This window comes from Adiantum capillus-veneris, chromosome 22 (genome assembly GCF_014529385.1).
Source record: "Adiantum capillus-veneris isolate H3 chromosome 22, ASM1452938v2, whole genome shotgun sequence".
In the NCBI taxonomy this organism is placed as follows: domain Eukaryota; kingdom Viridiplantae; phylum Streptophyta; class Polypodiopsida; order Polypodiales; family Pteridaceae; genus Adiantum; species Adiantum capillus-veneris.
In genome coordinates, this window is record NC_140952.1 from 140869979 (window position 1) to 140894936 (window position 24958).

The window sequence follows — 24958 nt, forward strand, 5'->3', positions numbered from 1 at the left end:
TCTACGTAACATAGTGTTTCTAGTAATTGGATGTGCTCATTTTTCTCTCTTTTCTAAAAGGCCCTCTAAATTATCTTTGAAATCTTCTAAGCTAGAGCCCAAATGGAATGATTGGGTAGGCAAAGATACCCTGCTAAATAGAGAAATATGTCTTGTGATGGTCCTTAGGGGGAATTGCGAGTTGGTTATACCTTAAGAATTCATCCGAGAAGCTATAAGCTTCTTACTCTACTACTCTTTCCATGACATGTTCGATGATAGGAAGAGGATAATTGTTAATGGTAGCTACATTTACCTTTTTGAGAGTGACACAAACTTGTAGCTTACCATTTCTTTTGGGCACTATCAATATGGGTGAAACCCAATCCGAATGTTCTATATATGAGAAAAACTCAGCCTTTTTTAATTTCTCTATCACTTCCTTGCTTTCTTTGCAAAGGCGTCATTATAGGTGTATACCTCTAATAGGTTGGCTTAGCATGGGAATGGCATGCTAACAGGTCTCTAGATCCACTCCTTTCAGGTTCTTATAAGACCATGAAAACACATACATGTAGTTCTCTAGAGTTCTGACCGAATTCCCTCTTCCTCTAAAGTCAAGTAAGTGGCTATATACATAGGCTTTGGTTCTTCTCTGCCCCACTAGTTCTCTTAACTAACCCATTCACTTTATCTTCATACCATTCCAAGAAGGAGCTACACACACCCATGACTTGTGCATCTCTCTCTCTCTCTCTCTCTCTCTCTCTCTCTCTCTCTCTCTCTCTCTCTCTCTCTCTCTCTCTCTCTCTCTCTCTCTCTAAACTTAATAAGATATCGTCGGATAGTCTTACCGCCTCTTAGTACCGTGTCTTCACGTTGGATCATGGACTCGGGCTGTAGCACCTCCTCTTGGTCCTCGATCTCCGGTGGGTCTTCAATAGTTGGTTCTTGAGGTGGCTCTCCTTTGTAAGGCTTTAATAGGCTCACATGGAAAGCGTTGTGTATGAGCCAATGATTGGGAAACTTGAGTTGATAGGCCATCTCATTGATTGGCCTAAGAATCTGGAAGGGACCATAGTACCTTTTTGCTAGTTTAGCATAGTACTTTTGGTGTCCCGTAGGATTCTTGCCCGTTGTGTGCCTTAATCGAGCCTTGGGAAACTTTAATAAGACCCAATCATTTTCTTTAAAGGCTTGGGCTCTTCTGTGCTTGTCAGCAGCAGCAGCCTTTTGCCTTTGCTGTGAGATAGAGATAGCATCCTTAATCTTTTGAAAAGATTCTTGTAGGTCGCGGCTATACTCATCTGCACAGCGAAGATCTTCCCATGTACTTTAAGTAGCAAGGGACTTTTTTATCTTCCCTCAATTACCTCGAAAGGTGCTTTTCCAATGGAAGTATGTACAGTGTTATTGTAAGCATACTCCACTAACGGTAAGTACTTCTCCCATTGGGATCTTTGATCTACTTCCGTTACATAGGCTTTTAGGAGATCGTGAATTGTTAGGTTAGCTATTTCACTTTGGCCATCCATTTGTGGATGATAGGCCGAAGAGAAGTTTAGCCTTGTCCCTAAATTCTCAAAGAGACCCTTCCAGAAATTACTGGTCATTCTAGGATCTCTATCCGACACTATGGACATTGGCAAGCCATGGTACTTGAAAATTTATGAAATGAAGAGGGTTGCCATTTGATGGGCTTTGATAGTCTTTTTGACAGGTATAAAATAAGCTTGTTTACTAAACCTGTCTACTATCATCCATATTCCCGTATTCCCATGGATAGACTTAGGAAATCCATGGATATGCTCTCCCATGGTGAATTAGGGATTGGCAAGGGTTGAAGCAATCCAAGTTGCTTCCCTCTATCAAATTTTGTCTTTTGGCATACCACACATTTAGAAACATACTCTTGTATGTTCACTTTCATGGTAGGCCAATAGAAATATGTTTCAATTCCCTTTAAGGTAGACTGAATCCCTCTATGCCCCGCATAAGGTGGAGCATGAGATTCATACATTACTTTCTCACGTAGTGAGTTAGTAACACATAGTTTATTGCCATAGAGAAGATAACCATCTTGTAAAGTAAATGGTTCTTCTTTCTTCCCTAATGCAAGGGCTGAAATCACATCTCTAACATCGGGATCAATAGCATACTCATCTATCATTGAAGATAGATCATTGTGAGTTGCTATGGAAACCGCATTCACTCTCGGCCATCTTGAGAGTGCATCAGCTACTTGATTATGCTTGCCAGCAATGTGAGCAATATGCCCACCTCATTTGTTTGTCGGAGAGCTTGGTCTGCGTCATGAAGTACTTAAGACTTTGGTGATCCGTTCGCAGAATGAAAGGAGTCCCCAATAAATAGTGCTTCCATGAGTCTACGGCATGTAGAACTTCAAGGAGTTCCTTTTCATATATGCCTAGAGCTTGCTCAACAGGGTCGAGCCTTCAACTTTCATAGCCTATGGCATGCCCTTCTTGGAGCAAAACAGCTCCAAGGCAATCACCACAAGCATCACATTGGACCTCAATGAGAGATCCGGTAGTGTAAGCACAGGTTGAGAGATAAGCTTTTCTTTAAGATTTTCGAAAGCATTGTTCTCCTTAGCAGACCATGTATACCTAACACTTTTCTTTGTTAGGTCATGTAATGGTCCCGCAATCTGTGAGAACTTTTCTATGAAGCGTCTATAGTATGCACACATACCCATAAAGCTTCTTAGGTCATGAAGATTCTTTGGTTTAGGCCATCCTTTTATTACCTCTAACTTTGATGGATCCATTTGGATGCCATCTTGAGAGATAATGTGACCTAAATACTGAATCTCTTGCAAGAAAAATTCACTTTTCTTTCGATTAACATAAAGTTTATTCTCTCTTAAAACCTGAAATATTACCTGGAGGTGTTGCTTGTGTTCGTCTAATGAATTAGAGTAGATGATAATATCATCAAAGAACACTCCAGTGAAGGTTCGATGAGGCCTGAACAACTTCTCCATCAAGCGGTTGAATGTGGGTGGTGCATTGGTCAAGCCAAAAGGCATGACAATGTATTTGTAAAGACCAAATGTGGTGCAAAATGCGGTCTTTACAATGTCTTGATCAACTATCCTTATTTGATGATAGCCACTTTTTAGGTCAATCCTACTGAAGTAGGTCGATCCTTGTAGCTTATCAAATAGGTCTTCTACCCGTGGAACGGGAAACCTATTCTTGATAGTGATCCTATTTAGTGCTCTATAGTCGACACACATACGATATGTGCCGTCTTTTTTTGCACTAATAGCACAGGTGAGCAAAATGGAGATGAGCTAGGCCTAACCATGCCCTTCTCAACTAACTCATGCACTTGCCGCATAATCTCCTCTTGTTGAGCTTGAGAAACTCTGTAAGGAGGTTTGTTAGGCGGTGAACTTCTTGGAAGAAGTTCAATTGCATGGTCATCATTACCTCGTTTAGGAGGTAGCTCACAAGGGATGTCGTCAATAAAAACATCTTGAAACCCCTTGAGAAAATTGGATAACTCTAATTCCTTTTGGTTGCTTTTATTTTCTTTTGCTAAAGCATTAGGTTCATTTTGAGAATCTTTAACAAAAATCATGTACACGGAAATAGAGCTCTTTATTGACTTGTTGAAAGCTGGTGTATTACAATGGAGATAGTATTACCCATTTCCTTAGCATCTATATACATGTCTTTTTCCCTGAACTTAAAGGAGATTCTCCTTTCAAGGAATTTAACATTGGCAGCCAGGCGATCAAACCATGGTGCCCCTAGGATTACATCCTCATGCTTAAGAGGAAAGATAAACAAGTCCTCTTTGTCCACATAGCTTTGGACATGAAGCCTCAATTTCCCGATTGAGGGAGTGATTGAAGCTTCTTGCCCCTTGAAAGCACTGTCTGCGGGTAGAACATCTCCCATCTCATAGGCTTGTATGCTTAGCTTGGTGGCCAACTCTATAGATATAAAATTGTGAGTAGAACCAAGGTCAAAGAGAATAAAAGCATCATGTTCTCTTACCTTTCCCCAAGCATGGCATAGAGGAGATCCTTTGTGGTGAGTATGGTGAGTCTCCTCCTCTTGGATTTCAACCAAGGTAGCTCTAGGAGGATCTTGGCGGTTGTTCTTTTGGGGACAAGCGCGGTACGCATGCCCTTGTTCGCCGCACTTGAAACATCGGTTATCCTTGCGATAATGCTCAAGCTCTTCAAGAGAGAGTTTGTTTTTACCTTTGTAAACTCCCTTCTATTTAGCTTTGTTGGAGTTGCCCTTAGGAGACTTTTGGACATTGTCCTTCCCCTTAGGCTTGTTGGAACCCTTGTTTCCCGTGGGCTTATTATTTCTTTTAGCCCCTGTTTGGAAATTGATTTGAGAGGCATATTCATCAAGTTGTTGCCTATGAAGCATTTTGCACTCTATGTGCACTATCTCTATGAAATTACTTTTGGGTCTACCAATTACCAATAGAGGTCATGGCTCGGTTTGGTGCTTGTGGATTTTTCAAGTTAACCACGATGGTTATTCAGGACGTTGTTGATTCCTCAGCAATGTTGTACGATATTGCGATCACCGTTTAAGGGTCATTTGGGAAGACTGTCTGTAAACCGTGGGGGAAACACACCTCAGTACTGTCAGTTATCCAAGGGGATATGTAGATTACAAAGTTAAATCTTGTGCTAAAGGATATGAAAAGTGCGTGCGTTAGCACCAAGCAATCCAATTAGTAAGCATTTATTGCTCTAGTTGGAGTTTGCTTACCATACGTAAAGCATGTTTGCGACTAGGTTTAGTCTCTTCATGCATAATTTAGGTTCTTAACCTTGAACACTAGTTATGGTGGGGTTGTTTACTAATAAAAATTGAGAACAAGTCAAGGACTTATGTTTTGCGGATAAGTTACGTTAGTCAGTTACTTTCATGGAAAGTGAAAAGAGGTACTCTTTTGGGTGTATCTTTGTTGTGATAACTCATTTAGCATGCTCAAGTGTGTTCTAATGGAGTCTACACACTATGATTGGATAGGAATCGGTAAACAGAAGATGGTTGCAAATAGGACAACAAGGTGGAAAATCAAGATGTTACTCTTGGTTTCATTGAACCTCCTACTAAACCATGTTCCGGTCAAGCAAACAGTTAGATCCATGAAGGATGCCCCTATGGAAAACATTAGTGTATCATCACTCTTGTTTTCAAGGATGAAAACGCTTCTCCAAGGGGGGAGTAATGTCAGGCCAAGGGCAAAGCTCGGTGGTCAAGGACCAGGCCCAAGGGGCCGGCTGCGAGTGTGGATAGGGAATGAGGCCCATTGGGCTATTTAAAGGGAGGTTGGGAGGATCATTCCTAGGTAGTCCCACCCAGGGCTTTACAGTAAGAGGCTTATTGTGACCAAGAATTGAGAAATTTTACAAGTTTCTCATTTCTGCCATATATAGTAGTCCTTGAACTATAAGCTCATGAATAGATTTTTCAAAATAAGTGGATCTGCTATGGTTTTGAAAGTCTTTTTCAAAATCCTGAAATTACACTTTTATGTCATGTTAGGTTACCAACCTAGTGTTAATAAACACAATTCCGGGTAGATAGGGAGGTATAAATATCAAGATCTCCTTCCAAATTTTCTTTTCTTTTCATTGCTTTTTCTTAAGATTCTTATCTTATCTAACCAATGAAATAAATAACCACTAACTTCATGCACCGATCAAAAACTAAAAAATTCTTTTAAAAATGTATCTTACAATAGTCTTCTCTTTTTTGTTAGCAAAAAGGAGAGGCATCACTAAGGCCTTATCCCTTTGGGGGAAAGCCCTCAACTTTCAGTGCCACGGGGTCCGAACCATGGGATCAATGGCTCTTGTGCAAAATCAAAGGTGCTCGCAGATCTCGATCACTGACGCGTAAAAATAAACTACAAGATCTAAAGTTTAGTTTTTATGTCGATATCTATTGGTTTAAGTGTAAGTTTATGAAAAAACACATCTGTTTTAAAAAAGCGCACGTGAGCGTGATGGTTAAGACCTCAAACTCTCAAGCTAATGGTGAGGGTTCAAATCTCGGCTGGAGAAACGAGGGCATCTTGAGATTAGGCCCCCTTGTGACGCCCGCTTGTGGCCAATAATAACTAACTCGAGATTTGAGATCGGGAGGTTAGTTTTAGTAGATCTATGGTCCAAATTGATCTTTCACTTGGGACGATTGATCCCCTTTGAGCAAGCGATGATGAATCAATCAAACCATAGACGACCTTCTCAGGCAACGTTCTCCTCGCCATCGTCTACGTCTACATAGTACAGTGCCATCGACTGTTGTGGGTTCAGGCAAGGAGGTTTGGCTCGACGGAGGTCATGAGTAGAGGGTAGTAACGACGTAGTCTGCATATGCTCGAGCCCGGCCGATTTTCAGCACTTCCGTTTTCAGCACTGCCTTGCAAACGAGGGGATCAGTGAAGACCTTGTCAGCAGCTATGCGCTGTAGATTACGAAATCTTGTTTTCATGTTCCTGATGTTTGCGCCGCATGATAAGAGGCATTGTTTAGCTCTTCTTTTCTGCAGCAACGTCTACAATCACGTATAATTTCTCTCATCAATCCGTGGTTGCCAATTGGCTAGCTGAGAGTGCAAACATTTTGAAAATCTCTCAGACAATCAAGGTAAATGGATGGCAATTCCAACGTTTGTTTTTCACTTAAAACATGTTAGTTTCTACATCGACCTTCTAGCAAGCTGTCTTTCTCATTCCGGTTTTGATCCCATCTATGAGCGCATCTTTTCCAAGGCAGTCTTGCTCCTGGTCAGAGTTTCCAGCTTACAGTTCATCATGCGAACCCAGATCACCACCCTTTCCTGCAATTTCGGGTTCACCATCAATGTCCTCCTCTTCTGGTGCAAAAACTGTACGTGTAATTTCCTATGTATCAATCTCTTCTCGGTGGAACCATGGCAGGTCCGAACTGTTTGGGACTGGTGAAGAGTTCAAAATTCAAGGTGGGAAGCTTAGCCAAAACTGTGAAGATGCCCCCTCTACCACTGACTACTACACAAGCTGCTTGAACTATGTGGCCCTTCTCCGCGCATGTGCCAAGAACAAGGATTTGTGCAGGGGTGCCAGGATACATGAAGAAATTGTAGCCAATGGATTGATGCCAAACTGCTCAAATGCTTTGGCAACCATGTATGCAAGATGTGAGATGCTTGGAAAAGCAAAGGAGCTGCTTATGGTATATGGGAGCAGAGATGTGTTCTCTTGGACTGCACTGATCACAGGATTTGTCCAGCGGGGCCAGAGTCAGGATGCTTTGGATTGTTTCGAAGACATGAAGCAAGAGGACCTGGCTCCTGATGCTGTGACATTTGCTTGCATCTTAAAGGCCTGTGGGAGTCTAGGTGCAGCTGAAAAGGGAAAGCAAATTCACTTTGAGATTTCCAAACAAGGTTTGTTGGCAAATGATATTGTGCTTGCCACTGCTTTGGTGGATATGTATGTAAAGGTTGGAAATCTCAAAAAAGCACACACAGTGCTTCAAGAACTTTCTTCTCGAGACATTTGCACATGGTCCTCCCTAATCTTAGGGTATGCCCAACATGGCCAAGCTGAGCAAGCACTTAACTGTTTCGAACAGATGGAGAAAGAGGGCCTTGTTCCAGATGCAGTGACCTTTGCTTGTATTTTAAAATCCTGCGGCATCGTAGGAGCAGCAGATATGGGGGAGCAAATCCATAATGAGGTGGAGAAAAAGGGGCTTCTCGGCAATAATATTGTGCTGGGTACCGCTCTTGTGGATATGTATGCCAAGTGTGGTGCTTTGGGAAAAGCACAGCGAGTGCTTGATGGGCTCAGTTCTAGGGATGTCATTGCTTGGAATGCACTAATGACAGGGCTTTCGCAAAAAGGCCAAAGCGAAACCGCATTAAACTGCTTAAATAAAATGCAGCATGAGGGCTTTTCTCCAAATGCCGTTACTTTCTCGTGCATGCTTAATGCACTCAGCAACTTGGGCCTGGTAGATGATGGTCAAACTCATTTCGTGAATATGAACTCGCAACAAGGCATGGAGCCAGATTTGGAGCATTATGCGTGCATGGTTGATCTTTCTGGTCGTGGAGGGTGCCTTGAAGAGGCTGTAGGGATTATCCAAGAAATGCCATTTCTTGCTCATTCGGCAGTTTGGTCGGCTTTATTGGGTGCTTGTAAAAAATGGGGAGATGCAAAGGTTGGAGGGTGGGCCTTCAAACATGCGTTACAGTTAGATGCCAGCGATGGGGCAGCTCATGTACTCATTGCAAATATCTATGCAGCGGCTGATATGCCAGGAGATGACATGGAGATTGAATCGAGGTAATGGGATAGTGTAAATGTTGCTAGGATGAAGCCATGTTTTGTTGTTTGTAAGTCAGCATGCAGATGCAAGAATAAGAAAAAAGTCTGGATGAGTAGGTCAAGGGCAGGTCAAAGGCAGCTAGTAAAGTTTATCCCTGCTCTTTTGATGTATGCCATGCTGCAATTGCTGCTCCACTGGCTGCATGAATTGATCTAGAAATTGTAAGGAGAGAGCATGCTTGGGGTGTGGTTATCCAGCCAGTGGAATCATCGTTGATAGTGAGATGTTCGGAGGATGAGAACTACTGTCCAAGTTCATCATGCTCGACCTCTTTGTCAGGGCTGAGCCTTGGGAAGATTTTCTTTCTTAATGCCTTTTGGCTGGAGTCGTATCAGATTTGATGAGGTAGATCATGGGCTATTGAGGCCTATGTCACCTCATTATGATATGGCTATTTAGCCATGTCAAATTTGATGAGGTGGATAATTTTCAGGGATGCATCATGCCATCAATTTGTTGCCTTGCTTTTCATTCATGTTTGGCTGGTTAGAAAAGAGGCTCTATTGGGTAGCCATGAGGGTTTGAGCAACTGCCCCTGATGTGGAACTCTTTATGTTTAAAATCAGGAGGGCCGCCGGTTGAGGATGCATATCGATTGGGTAGCTGAACTGGGTTTGAGCATTTTTGCTATTTGCAATCTTTAGACTCGCGATGTCTTATGAGCATTCAATCGCCCAGCACTTTGTAGTTCAGACGGGCCTTGCCACCCCATTTTGCAGATTGATGTTGCTGTCCTGGTTAATTGGTGAGAGATATCGTGGGGAGACGCACAGGTGCTGGCTCATAAAGGTTGGTGGGATTTTTGGCCTGCCACCGGGGGGCCTTAGTAGAATGTATTTTTCCTGCAAATGACGTGGCCTGAAGAATCGTCAGAGTTGCGGCTCTCAGCAGCGCACGCCGCGGAAAGCTTGGACGTGCTTTCTTATTGTGGCTATTGCTAACTGTGGTGGCGGCTTCGAGGCGTTCTTCTCTGTGCACCTTGCTTTCACGTTTTTCCAAGCAGTGCTTGCCATTCAGCAGAGGGAAACTTTGCAGGTACCACCATAACTTGAGCTCATTGTTTTAAAGGATGTTTACGTCCCTGCTCAAGTCTGTTAGAAAGTCCCACGAAGGCCTACGCGATAAGAGCACCTCTGTGACATTTCCATAACCCGTAATTGGTTGAAAAAAGCTTAATCCAATGAGATGCGCGATAAGGTAGAAAGTAATTATTGGAATCTAGGCATTAGCAGAGTCCCGCAATGGGGAGGGAAGGGGATGGGGAGCCCTCTGAGGTTGGTCTTGCTTTTCATGATTGCCAGACGTTTCAAAATGGTGAGCATGAGTGGTTTCATGTGCTGCTTCATGCTGAGCATGACCAATCGCGTGTTCTGTGTGTTTGAGGTTTCATGGTTTCATGTGCGGCTTCGATTACCTGATGTAACCTGCGTGTGATGCGTTGCCCACTACAAGCTTACATACTTGTCTTTTCTTTTGTTGTCTGCTGAACACTGCAAGCCGTTGCCTGGGTGCCAGGTGAGTTACCGTGACAGCAAAATCTTCAGCAATGGGGCCTCGAGCCCTCTTAGGTTGGCCTTGCTTTTCTGTCTTGCCAGCAATCGCAGGCCTCAGATAAGATGATTTGTAGGCCAGAAGGGGTTCAATACATAAAACATTGGGAAGAGTGGTGAGGAGCAGTCACGTGTTATGTGTGTTTGAGTTTTTCTTATGTTTGGTTTTGATTGCCTGGCCTAACCGTGCATGTTACCTCTTGCCTATAACAAGCTTGCATGGCTGCAAAGCTGGTGAAAATATTGCTCTGGCTTTCTGTTATATTGGTTCTGGCTGTTGCCTGGCTAATTTTTTTGCTGGCCAGTGTCAGCTTTGGGAACCTGTAAATGGGGAACTGTCTTCAGGCATGATATGGGTTATCACCTAAGCATTCAATAAAGGTTTTAAATGTTGCCCGATTCCGTGTTGTGTTGCAAAAAAAACAGAGCTTGCTGAATCAATTGCTGCTATCTGACTCGCAGACACCGAAGCCGGTTTATGTTTCGCAAGCTGTAATTGTGAAGTATTACGTGTAGCCTGCTGATTTCTTTTTCGCGATAGTTGCTTGACGGAGTGTAGGTACAACAATTAAAGTACAAGAAGGTTTGGGTAATACGCGCAACATGGAGGTAGACGGTAAGCAGATTCGTTTACTGTCAACGTACAATGTCTTGGTTTCCTATGCCTTGTTGGTAGAGCGGGTGGAATAGGTGACCCGCCTCCTCGTTTCTACAGAGCCAACGAGGAAGCAATTAGGGATGCAGTTGCCGTTGCAAGCTAAGAAAGCATCTCTTTCAGTTGGTCGGGACCGTGGCATGGTGGAGATATCCGATTCCTCAGCTAGTACTCCTTGCAAAACCCGGAGATGACGGGTCGATTGACAAATCGGGGGGACGTTCAAAAAGTCAGCTTCAGAGTAAGCTCTTGATTTGCTAAATCACTTTGCCATTTTGTAGTAATCAGTTTGCATTTCCTCGTAGTCAGTTGTATTTTGATCGCGCTTTAGGGCATGTATACATTTGCAGGTCCTGCACTGGCGACGAATAGTGCAACATCGAAAGATGCTACCACAACGCGAACATTCCTTTCAAGAGAAGGTTGCTTCGCAACATTGGGAACGACCGCTTCTAATCCCGAAAGTGGAGGACGGGGAGCCTAGCTCAGCTGAAGTGCGCGAAACAAGCAGTGTTCCGCTTTTGAGCATCACTGACCTGACTGAAATTACTCCCAGGTTCGCAATCGAAGGGAAAGTCCTGAACAATTACGGAACCTACAAGATGAGTGACCCAAAATTTCCAATGTACTTTAAAGTCGACATTGTGGACAAACATAGCTCTGATACTATTACAGTTGTGGTCAGCTCGTCGCTGATTAACCGGTTCACTGAAAAACTCCCAGTAGGTACCTTTGTTCGGGTGAGGGAGCAGCAATCAAAAGGAAAAACAAAGGCGACGGCGGTGGCAGCTCCAGTTTGTCCTTGCATGTTGATTCCACGACAGTTGTCCACTCTGCAGCACCGTTCCCTGTTCGCTTGAGCTTCTGCCCCGAAAGCACGATTCGGCAGTTTCTGAATGAAGCTGCGAATGGAGTAGCTAGAGGTAGTAAATTCTGTTTTGGCACTGTCGCTTTTGTCATAGTGCAGAGCGAAAACTTGGAAATGGAGCACTCGCGGAGAGTTGATAGTGGTGGATGGACCAACACCTACTGACCGAGCGACGGTATATAATTTGCTCCTATTATTCGTATGCTTCTTTTTACGTTCCCTTCTTCTGTCTTTTTAAATGTGCACACTTGCCTGCAGCTCACGTTTGTCACGGATCGCAAGGATGAGTCCAACAGTTTCTTGAAGGAAACTGACTCTGGGAAATTGGTGATGCGCGTGGCACGTAATGTAGGGGCTTTTATGGGCCTTGAAGACACTCTGTCAGTGATGGACTTGACAATTCTCGTCCCTGTTTACAGCAAAAGAATGCACGCAGAACTCACGAGGGCTTTTGAAGGCCAAGTGAGAAGTTTTGGATACGGAAAAGAGGTGAGTCTGTTGTTCCCATAGGCATGATCGTCTACTTTGTGTATTTGTCTTTTCGCATGTTTGAAATTGGTGCTTGGCTTCACAGGTAACCGGAGTGCTAAGTTTTGTGAATGTGAACAGTGTCCTTATAGAGAGTGTGTCGTACCTGCAAATCCAACAAGGTGCACCGAGCAGCATCTGGAGACCAGTGTGTTGCATGTAACAAGAGAACCACCGTTTTGGAGGTTCCGAAGCTGCAAGGCCGAATCCGACTATTTGATGAGACTGTTGTGCATGCGCAACTGGTTGGGGATATTGTCGACAGTGTGCTGCATTTGGACAAGTCTTTCCACCAGCTGTACGCTCTCTATGAACGCGCTCAATTACTCCACAACGAAAAAGTTTCTCTATGAAACAGTGCTCTTTGTATTCCCAAAAGAACACAGAACATGAGAAATATTGAGTTCCAAATGTTATGTTTCTAGGCGGCTCCTTTCTATTTGGCAACAATTTGGTGCATGGTCTGAGCCTGTTACAAGCTGGTCAGTTAGATAGCAAACACGCCAAGCTACACTGCGAGTCAAATCCAGAACTTGCTCAGGTAGACCTTCTTTTGTATTTTCGATCTTGTGGAGGTGTAACATGACAAATTTTGCGGACTGTGGATCTTGTGTGCAAGTGTTGATATTCTTTGTTTATTTGCCAGGATTCCCCCAAATCAAGTTCCAAAAATGAAGCTGAAAATAACGGTGTTTCTGAGCCTAAGGCCGCAAACGATGCAGTAGACCTTGTGAAAACAGACTTAGGAAAAAGGGAAACACTGATATTGTTGCAAAAGCTGGTGCAAGAAAAAAAAAAAAAGTGACACTGATACTGCAAAAAAAACAAATGCATCAGCTTTGTGACGCCCTCGTTCGGGGCGTCGCGGAAAAGGGGCCGCGCCGGCTCACCTGCGTTGCAAACGGGACCTGCAGGCAAGCAAACGCATACACAAGAACGCAACTTGAAAACTGAACGCAAGAGGGACACGAGAGTGAGGGACGCGAACGAATGATCAATATCATAAGAAAGTGCCGAATACAAGGGACGCAAGGAATCACATGAAAACGGGGCTCGCAAGTTGGGGGAAGTGGCACATACTTCCCTTATATACACCCCCGGGTTGAGAGAGCTTGACGCCCACGTCAAGCCGGGGTTTTGAGAGGTGCCGATACAAAAGTTGATGCCGAGGTTTTGGGGCGGATATTTACAAGGGGGGGAGTGAAGTGTTGCCAAAAATGACTAGCTACCTAGGGTGATGCTAGTTACAAGTGGGGGGGAGGACTACTCTATGTTGTTGTCATGTAGTGTGTTGTCCTCCTCTTCAGTGGGCATGTTGTAGAAGCGCAGCACAAGGGGTCTTCCGAGTCGAAGCATGATTTCTTTAGGTACCCAAGTGCATTCCGTCATGGGGCGATTGCGCCATTTGACATAGAAAAGTTGTCCCCGGCGCCCAAAACGCGACTTTAGGATGGACTCCGGCTCATGTGGCGGGCCATCCTTTACATATTCGGGGAGGCTTCTACCATAGGTGTTATCCGGCACGAACCTTTTGAGTAGACTTACATGGAAGGCGTTGTGGATGTTGATGTGTGATGGGAGATCCAGCTTGTAGGTGATGTCGTTGTAGGACTTGAGCACTTTGTATGGCCCATAGTAGCGGTGGTTGAACTTTGGGGAGAGGCCTTGAGGGAGGGTGATATTCTGGGAGCTGACGAGGACTAAGTCACCTTCTTGGAAGAGTTCGGCAGGCCTTCACTTTTGGTTGGCGTATTTGGCGATGCGTACCTTGCTTTGCTCGAGACTCTTCTTTGCCCTTTGCATGCGGGTTTGCCATTGTTGAAGAAACTCTTCACATTCCAGATCCTGGGCATGCACGTCGCCGGTTGCCAGTGCAAGAGGTGTGATGACTTCTTTACCTGTGGAGAGCTCGAAGGGGGTGTAGCCAGTGCTGCTATGGATGGAGTTGTTGTAGTGGAATTCCAGGACGTCCATGTATTCGGACCAGTCCTTCTGATCTGCCTTGACGTAGCTGCGGATGTAGTCTTCAATGCCTTGGTTGACTCTTTCAGTTTGACCATCGGTTTCTGGGTGGTAGGCGGAGGAGAAGCGGAGCTGGGTGCCTAGCAGCTTGAAGAGCTCGCGCCAGAGGTCGCTGAGGAAGCGGGTGTCGCGATCAGAAACTATGGCTAAGGGGAGGCCGTGGTATTTGAAGACTTTGGCGAAGAAGTGTTTGGCGACTTGGTAGGCGGTAACGGGAGGCTTTGCTGGTATGAAGTGGGCCTGCTTGGTGAAGTAGTCGACGACCACCATGATGGTAGTGTGGCCGTGGGAGGGGGGGAGGTCGACGATGAAGTCCATACTTACCATTTCCCAAGGTCGGGAGGGTGTTGGCATGGGGTGGAGGAGGCCGGCAGGCTTGACTCTTTGAGCTTTGACCAGTTGACAGGTTGGGCAGGTGCGCACGTAATCGATGACGTCGTCCTTCATTTTGGGCCACATGTAGTGTTGATGGAGTTTGTCATAAGATCTCTTCTGGCCACCATGTCCAGCTAGCTTGCAGTCATGAGCCTCCCACATGAGGTCTTTCTTTAGCTCTGGATCATTGGGGATGTAGATTTTTCCATGCGCGTAGAAGAGGTTATCTTTGACTTCAAAGAGACCCACGGCAGCTTTACCAGAGATGTGGTCGTTGAGCATGCGGAGGACAGCAGGATCAGCTTTTTGAGCGTCGAGGATGCGTTGGCGTAGAGTGCTGGTTGCTGTGGAGATAGCTGTGAGGGTGGGCATTCGACTGAGGGTGTCGGGCATGACATTGGTGGTGCCAGGTTTGTGGATGATGTCGATGTCGTATTCCGCCAGTGTGTCTTGCCACCTAGCTTGCTTGGGGGTGATTTTGGGCTGTGTCTGGAAGTACTTGAGGGAGATGTTGTCTGTGTATACCTTTGTGTGTTTGTCTTGGACATAGTGTCGCCACTTTCGGAGGCAGTGGACGACAGCGAGCATTTCCTTCTCATGTGTAGTCCATCTTGTCTCTACATCTGTGAACTTGTGGGATTCGTAGGCGATGGGCTGATTCTGTTGCATAAGGACTCCACCAATGGCACCATCGGAGGCATCTGTATGAACTTCAAATGGTTTGGTGAAGTCGGGTAGTCGGAGGACGGGGGTACTACACATGGCTATCTTCAGGTTCTCAAACGCTTCTTCTTCTTTGGAGGTCCACTGAAAGGGTTTGTGGCCTTTGGTTATCTCTGTGAGTGGTGCAGCGATCTTGCTGAAGTCGCGGATGAAGCGATGTGTGTACTGACAGAAGCCCACAAACTCTCGGACTTCTTTGATGGATGTCGGGGGAGCCCACTTGATGACGGCGTCGACTTTCTTGGGATCCACCATAATACCTTCTGACGTGACGATGAAGCCTAGGAACTCGATTTTCTGGACAGCAAACTCACATTTCTCCAGCTTTGCATAAAGTTGGTGTTCCCGGAGGCACTGGAGTACGGCGGCGACATGCTTCTGGTGCTCTTCTAAGGTCTTGCTGTCAGGGTAGTTTTCGTACGACCTACGGAACGTCTCGTTCCGTACTGCGGGTCATGTACCGTCCCGTACGTTTCGTACGTTTTGTACGTTTTGTACGTTTTTTTTTTTTGGGTGGGCAAAATTCACAATTGTGAATGGATTACATTGAGCAGCCCAACTCTCTCTCTCTCTCATGCTCTAGCCTCTTCCTATTTAAGCAATGCCTCTCCATCTTGTTCTCCAACACTTCCAAGCTCTCAATGCTCATTGCTCTCAATGCTCTCACTGCTCAATGCTCCCATGTTCTAGCTCTCAAGTGACAAGCTCTAGAGACTAGAGTCTTGCCTCTCCATCTTCTCTCCATTGGGTCTCTCCCTCTCAAGCTCCCATTGAAGATCTCATAATGTCAAGTTTCTTTAAGTGTAAAGTTTAAACCCAAAGGCCTGAGCCTTAGATGTAAGAATTCTTTGTTTTTTTATTTTGAACGTACGTAACGTCATGTACATATTAATATTTTTTAGTTCGTTTAGTACCGCACATCATCGTACGTGTACAAAACGTACGGGACCGTACGAGACCGCTATGCTTGCTGTAAATGAGCAGATCATCGATGTAAGTGATGAGAAAGTCGTCAATCATGTCACGGAAACTGTCATGGATTATTCTGCAAAAAGTGCCAGGACCGCCGGTGAGACCGAAACCCAGGACAAGCCATTTCCAGGAGCCGTAGCGTGTGCGGAAGGCGGTCTTCGCAATGTCTTTAAGGGCAATGCGGACTTGGTGATAGCCTAAGCGGAGATCGATGCGCGTGAAGTACTTGGCACCCTGTAATCTATCCAGGAGGTCTTCCATGAGGGGAACTGGGTACTTGTTTTTGATAGTTATTTTGTTGAGGGCCCGATAATCCACGCAGAGCCGCATCGAGCCATCTTTCTTCTTGACAAATAGGACTGGGGCCCCAAAGGGAGAGCTGCTAGTCCGGATGAAGCCTTGATTCTCTAATTCCTGGAGTTGCTTCTTGAGCTCTTTTAGCTCCGTGTCATTCATGCGGTAGGGGGCCTTGGCCGGGGGTGTACTCCCGGGGATGAGATCAATTTCGTGTTGAATTTGTCGTGGAGGGGGTAGACCGGGGGGAAGTTCTGGGGGCATGACATCTTTGTACTTCTGGAGGATGGGGGTAAGTGAGGGATCACCCACTTTGGCCTGTTCGAGAGTGATGGAGTTGATTCTTGGTGTGGGCCGTTCCGCTGCTTGCATGATGCAGAGGTGAACTTGAGCTCCTTTCTTGAGAGCCCGCTCGGCTTGCTTTGCACTCATGAGATTGAGTCTGGGGGAAGATGTCTCTGGGACTTTTTGTTTGCCTTTCATCACTGCCAATTGAGCGGGATCATTGCGGTTGATGAGGGGGGGTTTGGTTTGAATATGCGCCTGGCGGATGAAGGCTTGCTTGGTTGTGAGTTTGGCGCCTTGTACTGTCACTGCTTTGCCTTGATTATTCAGGAGTAATTGGTCCACCTTCATGCCTAAGAGTGCAATGAGGTACTTGTCGTTGAAGGACAGACCAATGATTGCCTCAAAGTCGTCCATTGGGACCACTATGAAGTCAAGGCGACATGTGAATTCACCCATCTCGATCCTAACTTGACGGGCTGCCTTTACATTGCTATCCTTTCCTTGGGCAAACTTGACTATAGTTTCATTGACGGTGGTGAGGCGTAGACCCAGGCGAGCGGCGCACTGCGGGGATAGAAAATTGTGGGTAGCGCCTGAGTCTACCATGATCCATTGCGGCTGGGATCCAATTGTTGCCTGAACATACAGGTTCTGGATGTCCGTTATGGCTGCTGCCATGCATTGAGGGTGGAGGGATACCTCTCCAATCCGGGGTTGCTGGTCAGCAACAGGGCTAGTCAGTTCTTAGACTCTTATTTTGGGTGGGGAGGGTGGTTCGTCTATTTGGAGGGTGTTGACCCTGCTCGATTATGAGGATGCTTAATGTCTCTTGCGGACACATGCGGACCATGAGCAATCTTGCATTCACTGCACCAGACGCGATTGGGGTGCGGGTTGTTATTATTGCCGTTGTAAGTATTGGAGGCAAAACTGTTGGGCGTGGTGTTGTAAGAATTGCTTGCAAAAGAGCTGCGTGGGACTAAGGCACCATTTCCGCGGCCTAATCCCGGGTTGGAATTGGGTGGTGGTGGGCGGGTAACATTGCTTCTATTATTGTGTACAAATCCGCGGTCTTGCCCGGCGGGTGGGTTAGGCCAGTTGTTGGGGGCAAAATTGTTGGGGCGAGGGTTATTTGGAGGCAAACCTGGTGTGGGGTTTGTGTCGCGTAGCTTTTCTGCCATATTGACGGCCACTTCCCAGGTGTTGGGATTTTGCTTTTCGACCTCTCGACGGGCCCAGGGCTTAAGGCCGTACAGGAACCCATGTAGCCTGTCTGCTGTGTGCATTAGTGGGAGTGGGAGCATCAGTCGGCGGTACTTGACAACGTAGTCTGATATGTGGCCGTCTTGGCGCAGATCGCGCCACGAGTCTCTGACTTTGTTGCCCTCATTCTCTGGGATAAAGTAACTGATCATGTCTCTTTGTAGGTCCTCCCAATTCTCCCAGCGCTTTGATTGCTGTTTAGTGAGGAACCATACATAGGCGTCGTCGGCCAGAAAGGTTTTGACCACTTGCACCCATCTGCGTCTGCCTATGTTGTTCCACTGCATGCAGTCTTCTACCTCGCTGAACCACTTGTTGAGTTCCGGTGAGGTGCGGTGGCCTTTGTATTTCTCTGGGGGACTGGGTTTGAATTTTCCCAGTCTGTTTTCATCTTCTAGATGTCTGTCAGGGCTGTAGTAGCGTCTTTCACTTTGATCATCCTGATAATCTTCGTCTTCGGGCCGCGGTCGTCTTTGTGTGTTACGTCGCGTGTTGATATTACTGGTGCCTGGGCGGTCTTCGTATCGCTGGCCTAGCTGTGTTTGAATCAAGTCGCCCAGGTTAGCCGACATCAAGTTGATTTGTTGTTCCACGGAGGCCATGATGCGGGCCTCCAGTCTCCTTTCTTTTGTGTCTTGGGCATCTTGTCGTGTCTTCGTTTCCTTCTTCTTCTTCTCCTTCTTATTCAGATCAGGCTCGGTTCTGTATCCGTCATCATATTCTTGATCTCCAGCCATTTCTGTACTTTTGTGGCCGAAGCCGAAAAGAAAAACTCAAAAATGTCGAAAACTGAAAAACTGCGAGAAACGGCTTGAAAACGTTGAAAAACTATGAAACAGCGCAAAACGGGGTCCAAAACGACGAAAACCGTGAAAAACGGCTCAAAAACGATGAAAACCGGTCCCAAATGGTGTAAGACGGGGCAAAACGAGATAAAACGTTGAAAAACGGCGAAGAACGTGGAGAAACGGGGCAAAACGGGGCAAAACGGCAAGGAGCGCGGGTCAAACGAGACAAAACGGCGAAAAACGGTGGGGACGTGGAGAAAACGCAAGGGACGGGGCAAAACGGGCCAAGAACGCGGAGAACGCGGGTCAAACGGGGCAAAACGGCGAAAAACGGTGGGGAACGTGGAGAAAACGCAAGGGACGTGGTGAAAACGGGGCAAACGGGCCGAGAACGTGGTGACAACCACGGGCCATGGGCCGACGTCGGGTCGGCGGGGACTCGAGCCGAAGCTTTGATACCAAGTGTGACGCCCTCGTTCGGGGCGTCGCGGAAAAGGGGCCGCGCCGGCTCACTTGCATTGCAAACGGGACCTGCAGGCAAGCAAACGCATACACAAGAACGCAACTTGAAAACTGAACGCAAGAGGGACACGAGAGTGAGGGACGCGAACGAATGATCAATATCATAAGAAAGTGCCGAATACAAGGGACGCAAGGAATCACATGAAAACGGGGCTCGCAAGTTGGGGGAAGTGGCACATACTTCCCTTATAAGCTCCTGCACCTGCCAAGGTCACTTGCATACAGTTGGCACTGCTTAATTTTCAGCTTTTCCTCTAGCCAAGAGTTAAACATTGTTATATTGTGATTGATTGATGCAGGAAGTACCCCCTAACAATGAGTTTGAGAAGCACATTCGACGAGAGATTATTCCTGCCGTCGAGATAGGTGCGTGTTTAAAAGATATTGGAGCACTTGATGATGTTAATGCATATATGTCTGCAAGGGCTTGTTATGTTACCACTTACCATCCTGATTTATTCAACAGGGGAGCGCTGATCAAGATAATTCCTTTGTGATTATGACTCAGCTGGAAACAACGTAGATGTAGTAGGGAAGTTACATCAAAGTAAGCTCTATGACAGCAACAATGCAACCCTCACCCGACACAGATAATGTCTTGGGAATAAGGAGTGGACAAAGCACTCTGACAAGCCTCCTCTTTAATGAACTCTGCTCGGGACAAAAAAAAATCAGTTTTCGTATTCTTGTCAAATTTTTTGCAGGGCATCTTTCTTCTCGTGAAAGTTTTGGGAATCCTGTTGAGAATGGCCTTCCTCGACCTATCCATCACTCCCTAGGGACTTCTGTGGCCTACAAGCTGGCCTGCACCTGTGGCCAGGATGGAGCCCTACAGTCAAGAGTACTTCAAGGAGGAGTACGCAGGTGATATGCGGAACACCAAACCCATCTCCGGTCGACGATGGCATCTGGCAAAGCCAGGAGTTCTTGATTTCCTTGTAGTTCCCCCAAGGATACTAGTGGGGAGAGCTTGAAGCCAATACAACCATCACCTCACAGACCATCATCACCGAAAGCCCGTGCAGAAAATGGGCAACTACCTTAAGCTGCGGCAGTGTGATCATGGTGGGTGGGAGCTTTATTATGGAGATGGAGGCCATCTCAGTGCCTCTATAGAAGCCTACATAGCATTGTCTCTTCTCCATGTCCCAAATTCAGATCCCGTTCGTCAAAAAGCTTACACGTACATCATCTCTCTAAAGCCTGCATCTTTACCAAGATTTGGCTAGCTTCAATAGGTATCTATGATTGAAAAGGCATTCCTTCTCTGCCTCCATGGGTTGTGCTCTTCCCTGGCTGGTTTCCCTTCAGCTTATACATGGCGTGCGGGGCGCGCGAGTGCGTAGTGCCTTCGATGATCATTTGTGACAAAAAATGCGTGTTTAAGCTGAAGCCACAGGTGTCCTTTGAAGAGCTTTATGCTGAGGGGAGGAAGAATGTGCGCTTCGGCTTTGCTTTTGGGGGGAGTTGGATTGACAAGCTCTTTGTAGGGATAGACTATACTTTCAAGGCGATGGAGAAGATGGGGCTCGTACAGTTCCGGCAATGGGGTTTGAAGGAAGCAGCGAGGTGGGTGACCATCCTGGTGGCAATCTTCAATCAATCACCAAGACCTGCAATAATATGGCCTTCAATTTTGTTGTGGGGTGTGTGTATGCTAGCAATAACAAGAGCAGCGACCATATGGGAGTTAAGTGTGACTGTATATCTTTCTGGATTTCCTAGCAATCCTCTGCTACAGGTCATTAGGTACTTTAACATCCCTTGCACATTGCGTATAATGAGATATATTTGATGGCCCAGTCACTGCCTGCGTTGTTGCTAAGTTGTGATAAGTAGAATGCCCTCTTCAAATTGTATATAGGTCATGGATTTTCCAGTGTCTTTCTAACAAATTGATTATTTTCGTAAAGGCCTTACTCTTTAACAAAGATAGTACCTTAATGGATGTCCGGCTCCTTGTCTAGATGTAGTTCCTCCAAAAGATTTTAACTCTTCTTACCTGACAGTGCTTACGCTAAGATGTAGTCCACATATGTTTTGCAACTTATGTTCGAGCTGATATGAGTGAAAATACTCAAAAACCTTGTGAATTTAAAATATCATAAAGATTTTCTTAAAGCGAGAGAATTTAGTTTCCAATTTATCGCGTATTTGGGATCTAATTGCGTTCAGCTTACTCTAAATTCTTTGTTCGCAAGGAACAAAGAATTTAGAGAGAGCACAAAAAAAAAAAAAACCCTTGCTTGCTCATTGTGATGGCAGACCATCGTGAAGCGAAGCTTTAGTTTTCACCTTGTTTTTGCTAATGATGGTGTCCCTTTGTTGGGCACGACATGATTTTATTTTCATGACGTTCCTCGTGGTCACTATCAATTGGTTTTTGATGCCAGTAGTAGTATGTCACCATGATTATAAGAAAAACGTTTTGAGGCGAATCTTGGCATATGCTGTGGAAGATTGGTGGGTAGTATGTCACCGTGATTATAAGAAAAGCGTTTTGAGGCGAATCTTGGCATATGGTGTGGAAGATTGGTGGGTTGTGGAGCAAAATGGAATCTGCAAAGGTGCGTATTTTGCAGTTTTGCAAGTGCTTTATTAGCTCTAATCTGTGGGAGATGCTTCCTTTTCTTCAACAAGGAAAGGGAAATGATCCTTCCGCTCCCCTTTGAAGGGGCCGGGATGGAATTGAAGAGGCAAAGTGCTCATGGTTGCGGGCGAAAACTAGACCGGCATGGCACAAATCTCCAATAGTTGCCTGCATGTCCTCTGGCTGGCATTGGAGCACAGTTATGAGAGAGGCATTGGAAGCGGCGGAAGATGGAGGAGCGCTTGTGGGATGATGCGTTTGCGTGTGTGTGGAGTTAGGAGAAATTGGCGTTCACGTGTTGATGTGTGCTGGCGGCGTCAATCTCGTGCGGAGATACATCATGTGATGCCATGGTGCGTAGATAGTGATAGACGAGAGTATGTAGTAGAGGCTTGCTTGGGGGAAATGCCCCAAGGCACTTAGGTAAATAGAAAAATAATAGTAGATATAAAAGAAAACAGGAGATAAGAGAGAGAGAGAGAGAGAGAGAGAGAGAGAGAGAGAGAGTTGTGCAGGGTGAGAGTTTGTGGTGAACAAAGTGATGACACACTCACTCCTTGCCACCTATTTATAGACAAAACGGTGTCCCACGAAGAAGCTTGCTAGGAAACTTCTTGTGGGGAAGCTTAACCGCTCTTGATGCTTAACCTCTGAAGGAGTACGAGCGGAAGTGCGACGCGAGAGAGAGTGCGAGAAGAAGAGCACGACGATATGGTGAACTCGCTCTACTGTAATGTGTAGAGCATAGTGAGTTCTTATTAGGTTTTAACAAAAGAATATGTGTACATACCTAGCGGCCCACCCACTTACCTGGGGGACCACATTGGGCTTTATACCCCAACAACCTCCCACTTAAAGTCCAATGTGGTACTTTAAGTGTGAGAGAAGCTACTATACAAGCTCATATACAAGAGATGTACTACCCTACACCTAACTGCTTGCGAAAATGCGCAAAGCTCTCTGAGGGAAGTCCTTTTGTAAGTAGATCAGCAGGATTTTCTGTGGTGTGAACTTTGACAAGCTGAAGTTGCTTATCCTCGAGCATTTCCCTGATGAAATGATACTTCACATCCACATGCTTTGTCTTTGAGTGATAAACTGGATTGCGAGCCAATTGTATAGCACTTTGACTATCACAATATAACATAGGCATCTCTTCTTTGATTCCCAAATTTGTTACTAGTCGATTACGCCAAATTGATTCTTTGCATGCCTCTGATGCTGCAACATATTAAGCCTCTGTAGTAGACTGAGTAACACAATCTTGTAGTCTAGAACGCCATGATACTGCTCCACCAGCCAATGTAAAGACATACCCTGACGTAGACCTTCAGTTGTCTAAGTCACCTGCATAATCTGAGTCTGTAAAACCCTTTACACTTAGCTCCTGACTCCCATAGCATATACGCATACTCTTTGTAGCTTTCAGGTATCTCAATATTCCTTTCACTGCCTCCCAATGTTTCTTGCCTGGATTTGACATGTATCGACTTACTACTCCCATTGCAAATGCAATGTCTGGGCGAGTAGCAATCATTGCATACATCAAACTACCCACTGCAAACGCATATGGAATCTTACTACTACCCACTGCAAACGCATATGGAATCTTATCCATTTCAGCCTGTTCTTCCTCAAACACAGGACAATCTTGTTTGCTAAGTTTCACATATGGTGGCAATGGAACACCCAATGCCTTTCCCTTCTCCATATTGAAACGTTGCAAAACCTTGTCAATATACTCTGTTTGAGATAACCAAATCAACTTCTTTGATCTGTCTCTCTCAATGCGCATACCAAGTATATGACTTGCCTCACCCATGTCTTTCATGTCAAACGATTTTTCCATCTTTGACTTCAAAGCTGAAATATCTTCCAAGTGCTTGCCAGCAATCAACATGTCATCCACATACAAAATAAGGATCAACCAACTGCCATCCTTAGCTTTCTTTGTATATAGACAGTGATCGAACTCACTACGTTTGTAGCCTTGAGAAAGCATAAACTTGTGGAACTTATGGTACCATGCCCTTGGTGATTGTTTTAAGCCATAAAGACTCTTTAACAACTGGCATACCAAATCTTCCTTGCCTTTCTCAACAAACCCTTCTGGCTGCTGCATGTAAATTTCCACATCTAAATCACCATGCAAGAACGTTTTCTTGACATCCATTTCGTGCAACACCAAATCTAATATGGCAACAATGCAAGAAAGCATCTCAATGTAGTCATCTTGACCACCGGAGAGAAGAATTCATCAAAGTCAATGCCTTGTTCTTGCTTAAAGCCCTTGGCAACAAACCTTGCTTTGTACTTTGACTGACTATCATGAGCGGTGATCTTATACCTGTAAACCCATTTACAAGGTAGAGCCTTTTTGCACTGTGGTAATTTAACTAGCTTCCATGTCTGGTTTTTATGCAGAGCTGTCATCTCTGACTACATGGCCAATTGCCAATTCCTGGAGTCCTTCATTTGCACTGCTTCCTTGTAACATGAAGGCTCATTGCAATCACTCAACATGACATAGTTCATAGATGGAACAAACCGATCAGGAGGTCGTGAGATCTGTCCCGATTTACTCAAAATAGGTGGCTGAGGCTCAACCACAACCTGTGGTTCCACTCTATCATGTCCTTGCTCCTCTTGAGCCTTGACATTTTGTCTTGCACGTGCAGGTCCATCTTCTTGGAAGACAACTCTTCTAATCTCCTCAACCCTCTCTGGTTTAGAATGATATTTGGCTTCATTAAAGTGAACATCATTGCTACGGATAACCTTTCTGGATTCGGGATCCCAAAGTCTGTACCCCATCTCACCAGAATTACCATAGCCTAGAAAGATGCACTTTCTACTCTTTGGCTCAAGTTTGTTCCTAAATTCCTTTGGAACATGAGTATATGCCTCATAGCCAAAGACTCTAAGATGCTTGTATGAGGGCATTTTGCCTGACCATACCATCTCTGCCACTGAATCCTTCTGCAAAACCTTGCTAGGAGATCTATTTATAAGATGAACAGCTGTTGATACAGCTTCAGCCCAAAACCCATTTGGCAGTTGTGCATTAGACAACATACTTCTGACCTTCTCTTGTATGGTCCTATTCATCCTCTCAGTAACACCATTTTGAGGAGGATTGTAAGGAGCAGTAAGTT

At 45.4% G+C, this 24958-nt stretch overlaps 1 protein-coding gene and 1 pseudogene across 1 annotated transcript; both read left to right on the plus strand.

Moving 5' to 3' along the window:
- The first annotated feature begins 10633 nt into the window (after nucleotides 1-10633).
- LOC147430331 (uncharacterized) lies at nucleotides 10634-12779 on the plus strand. The gene is made up of 7 exons (XM_086494805.1): nucleotides 10634-10811; nucleotides 10921-11126; nucleotides 11538-11613; nucleotides 11697-11927; nucleotides 12048-12264; nucleotides 12392-12507; nucleotides 12613-12779. The coding sequence occupies exons 1-7, from the start codon at nucleotides 10761-10763 to the stop codon at nucleotides 12769-12771; spliced, it is 1056 nt and encodes a 351-aa protein (XP_086350931.1). The 5' UTR covers nucleotides 10634-10760; the 3' UTR covers nucleotides 12772-12779.
- Nucleotides 12780-19769: 6990 nt separating this feature from the next.
- On the plus strand, nucleotides 19770-21188 carry LOC147430332 (dammaradiene synthase-like; annotated as a pseudogene).
- The last annotated feature ends 3770 nt before the right edge of the window (nucleotides 21189-24958 follow it).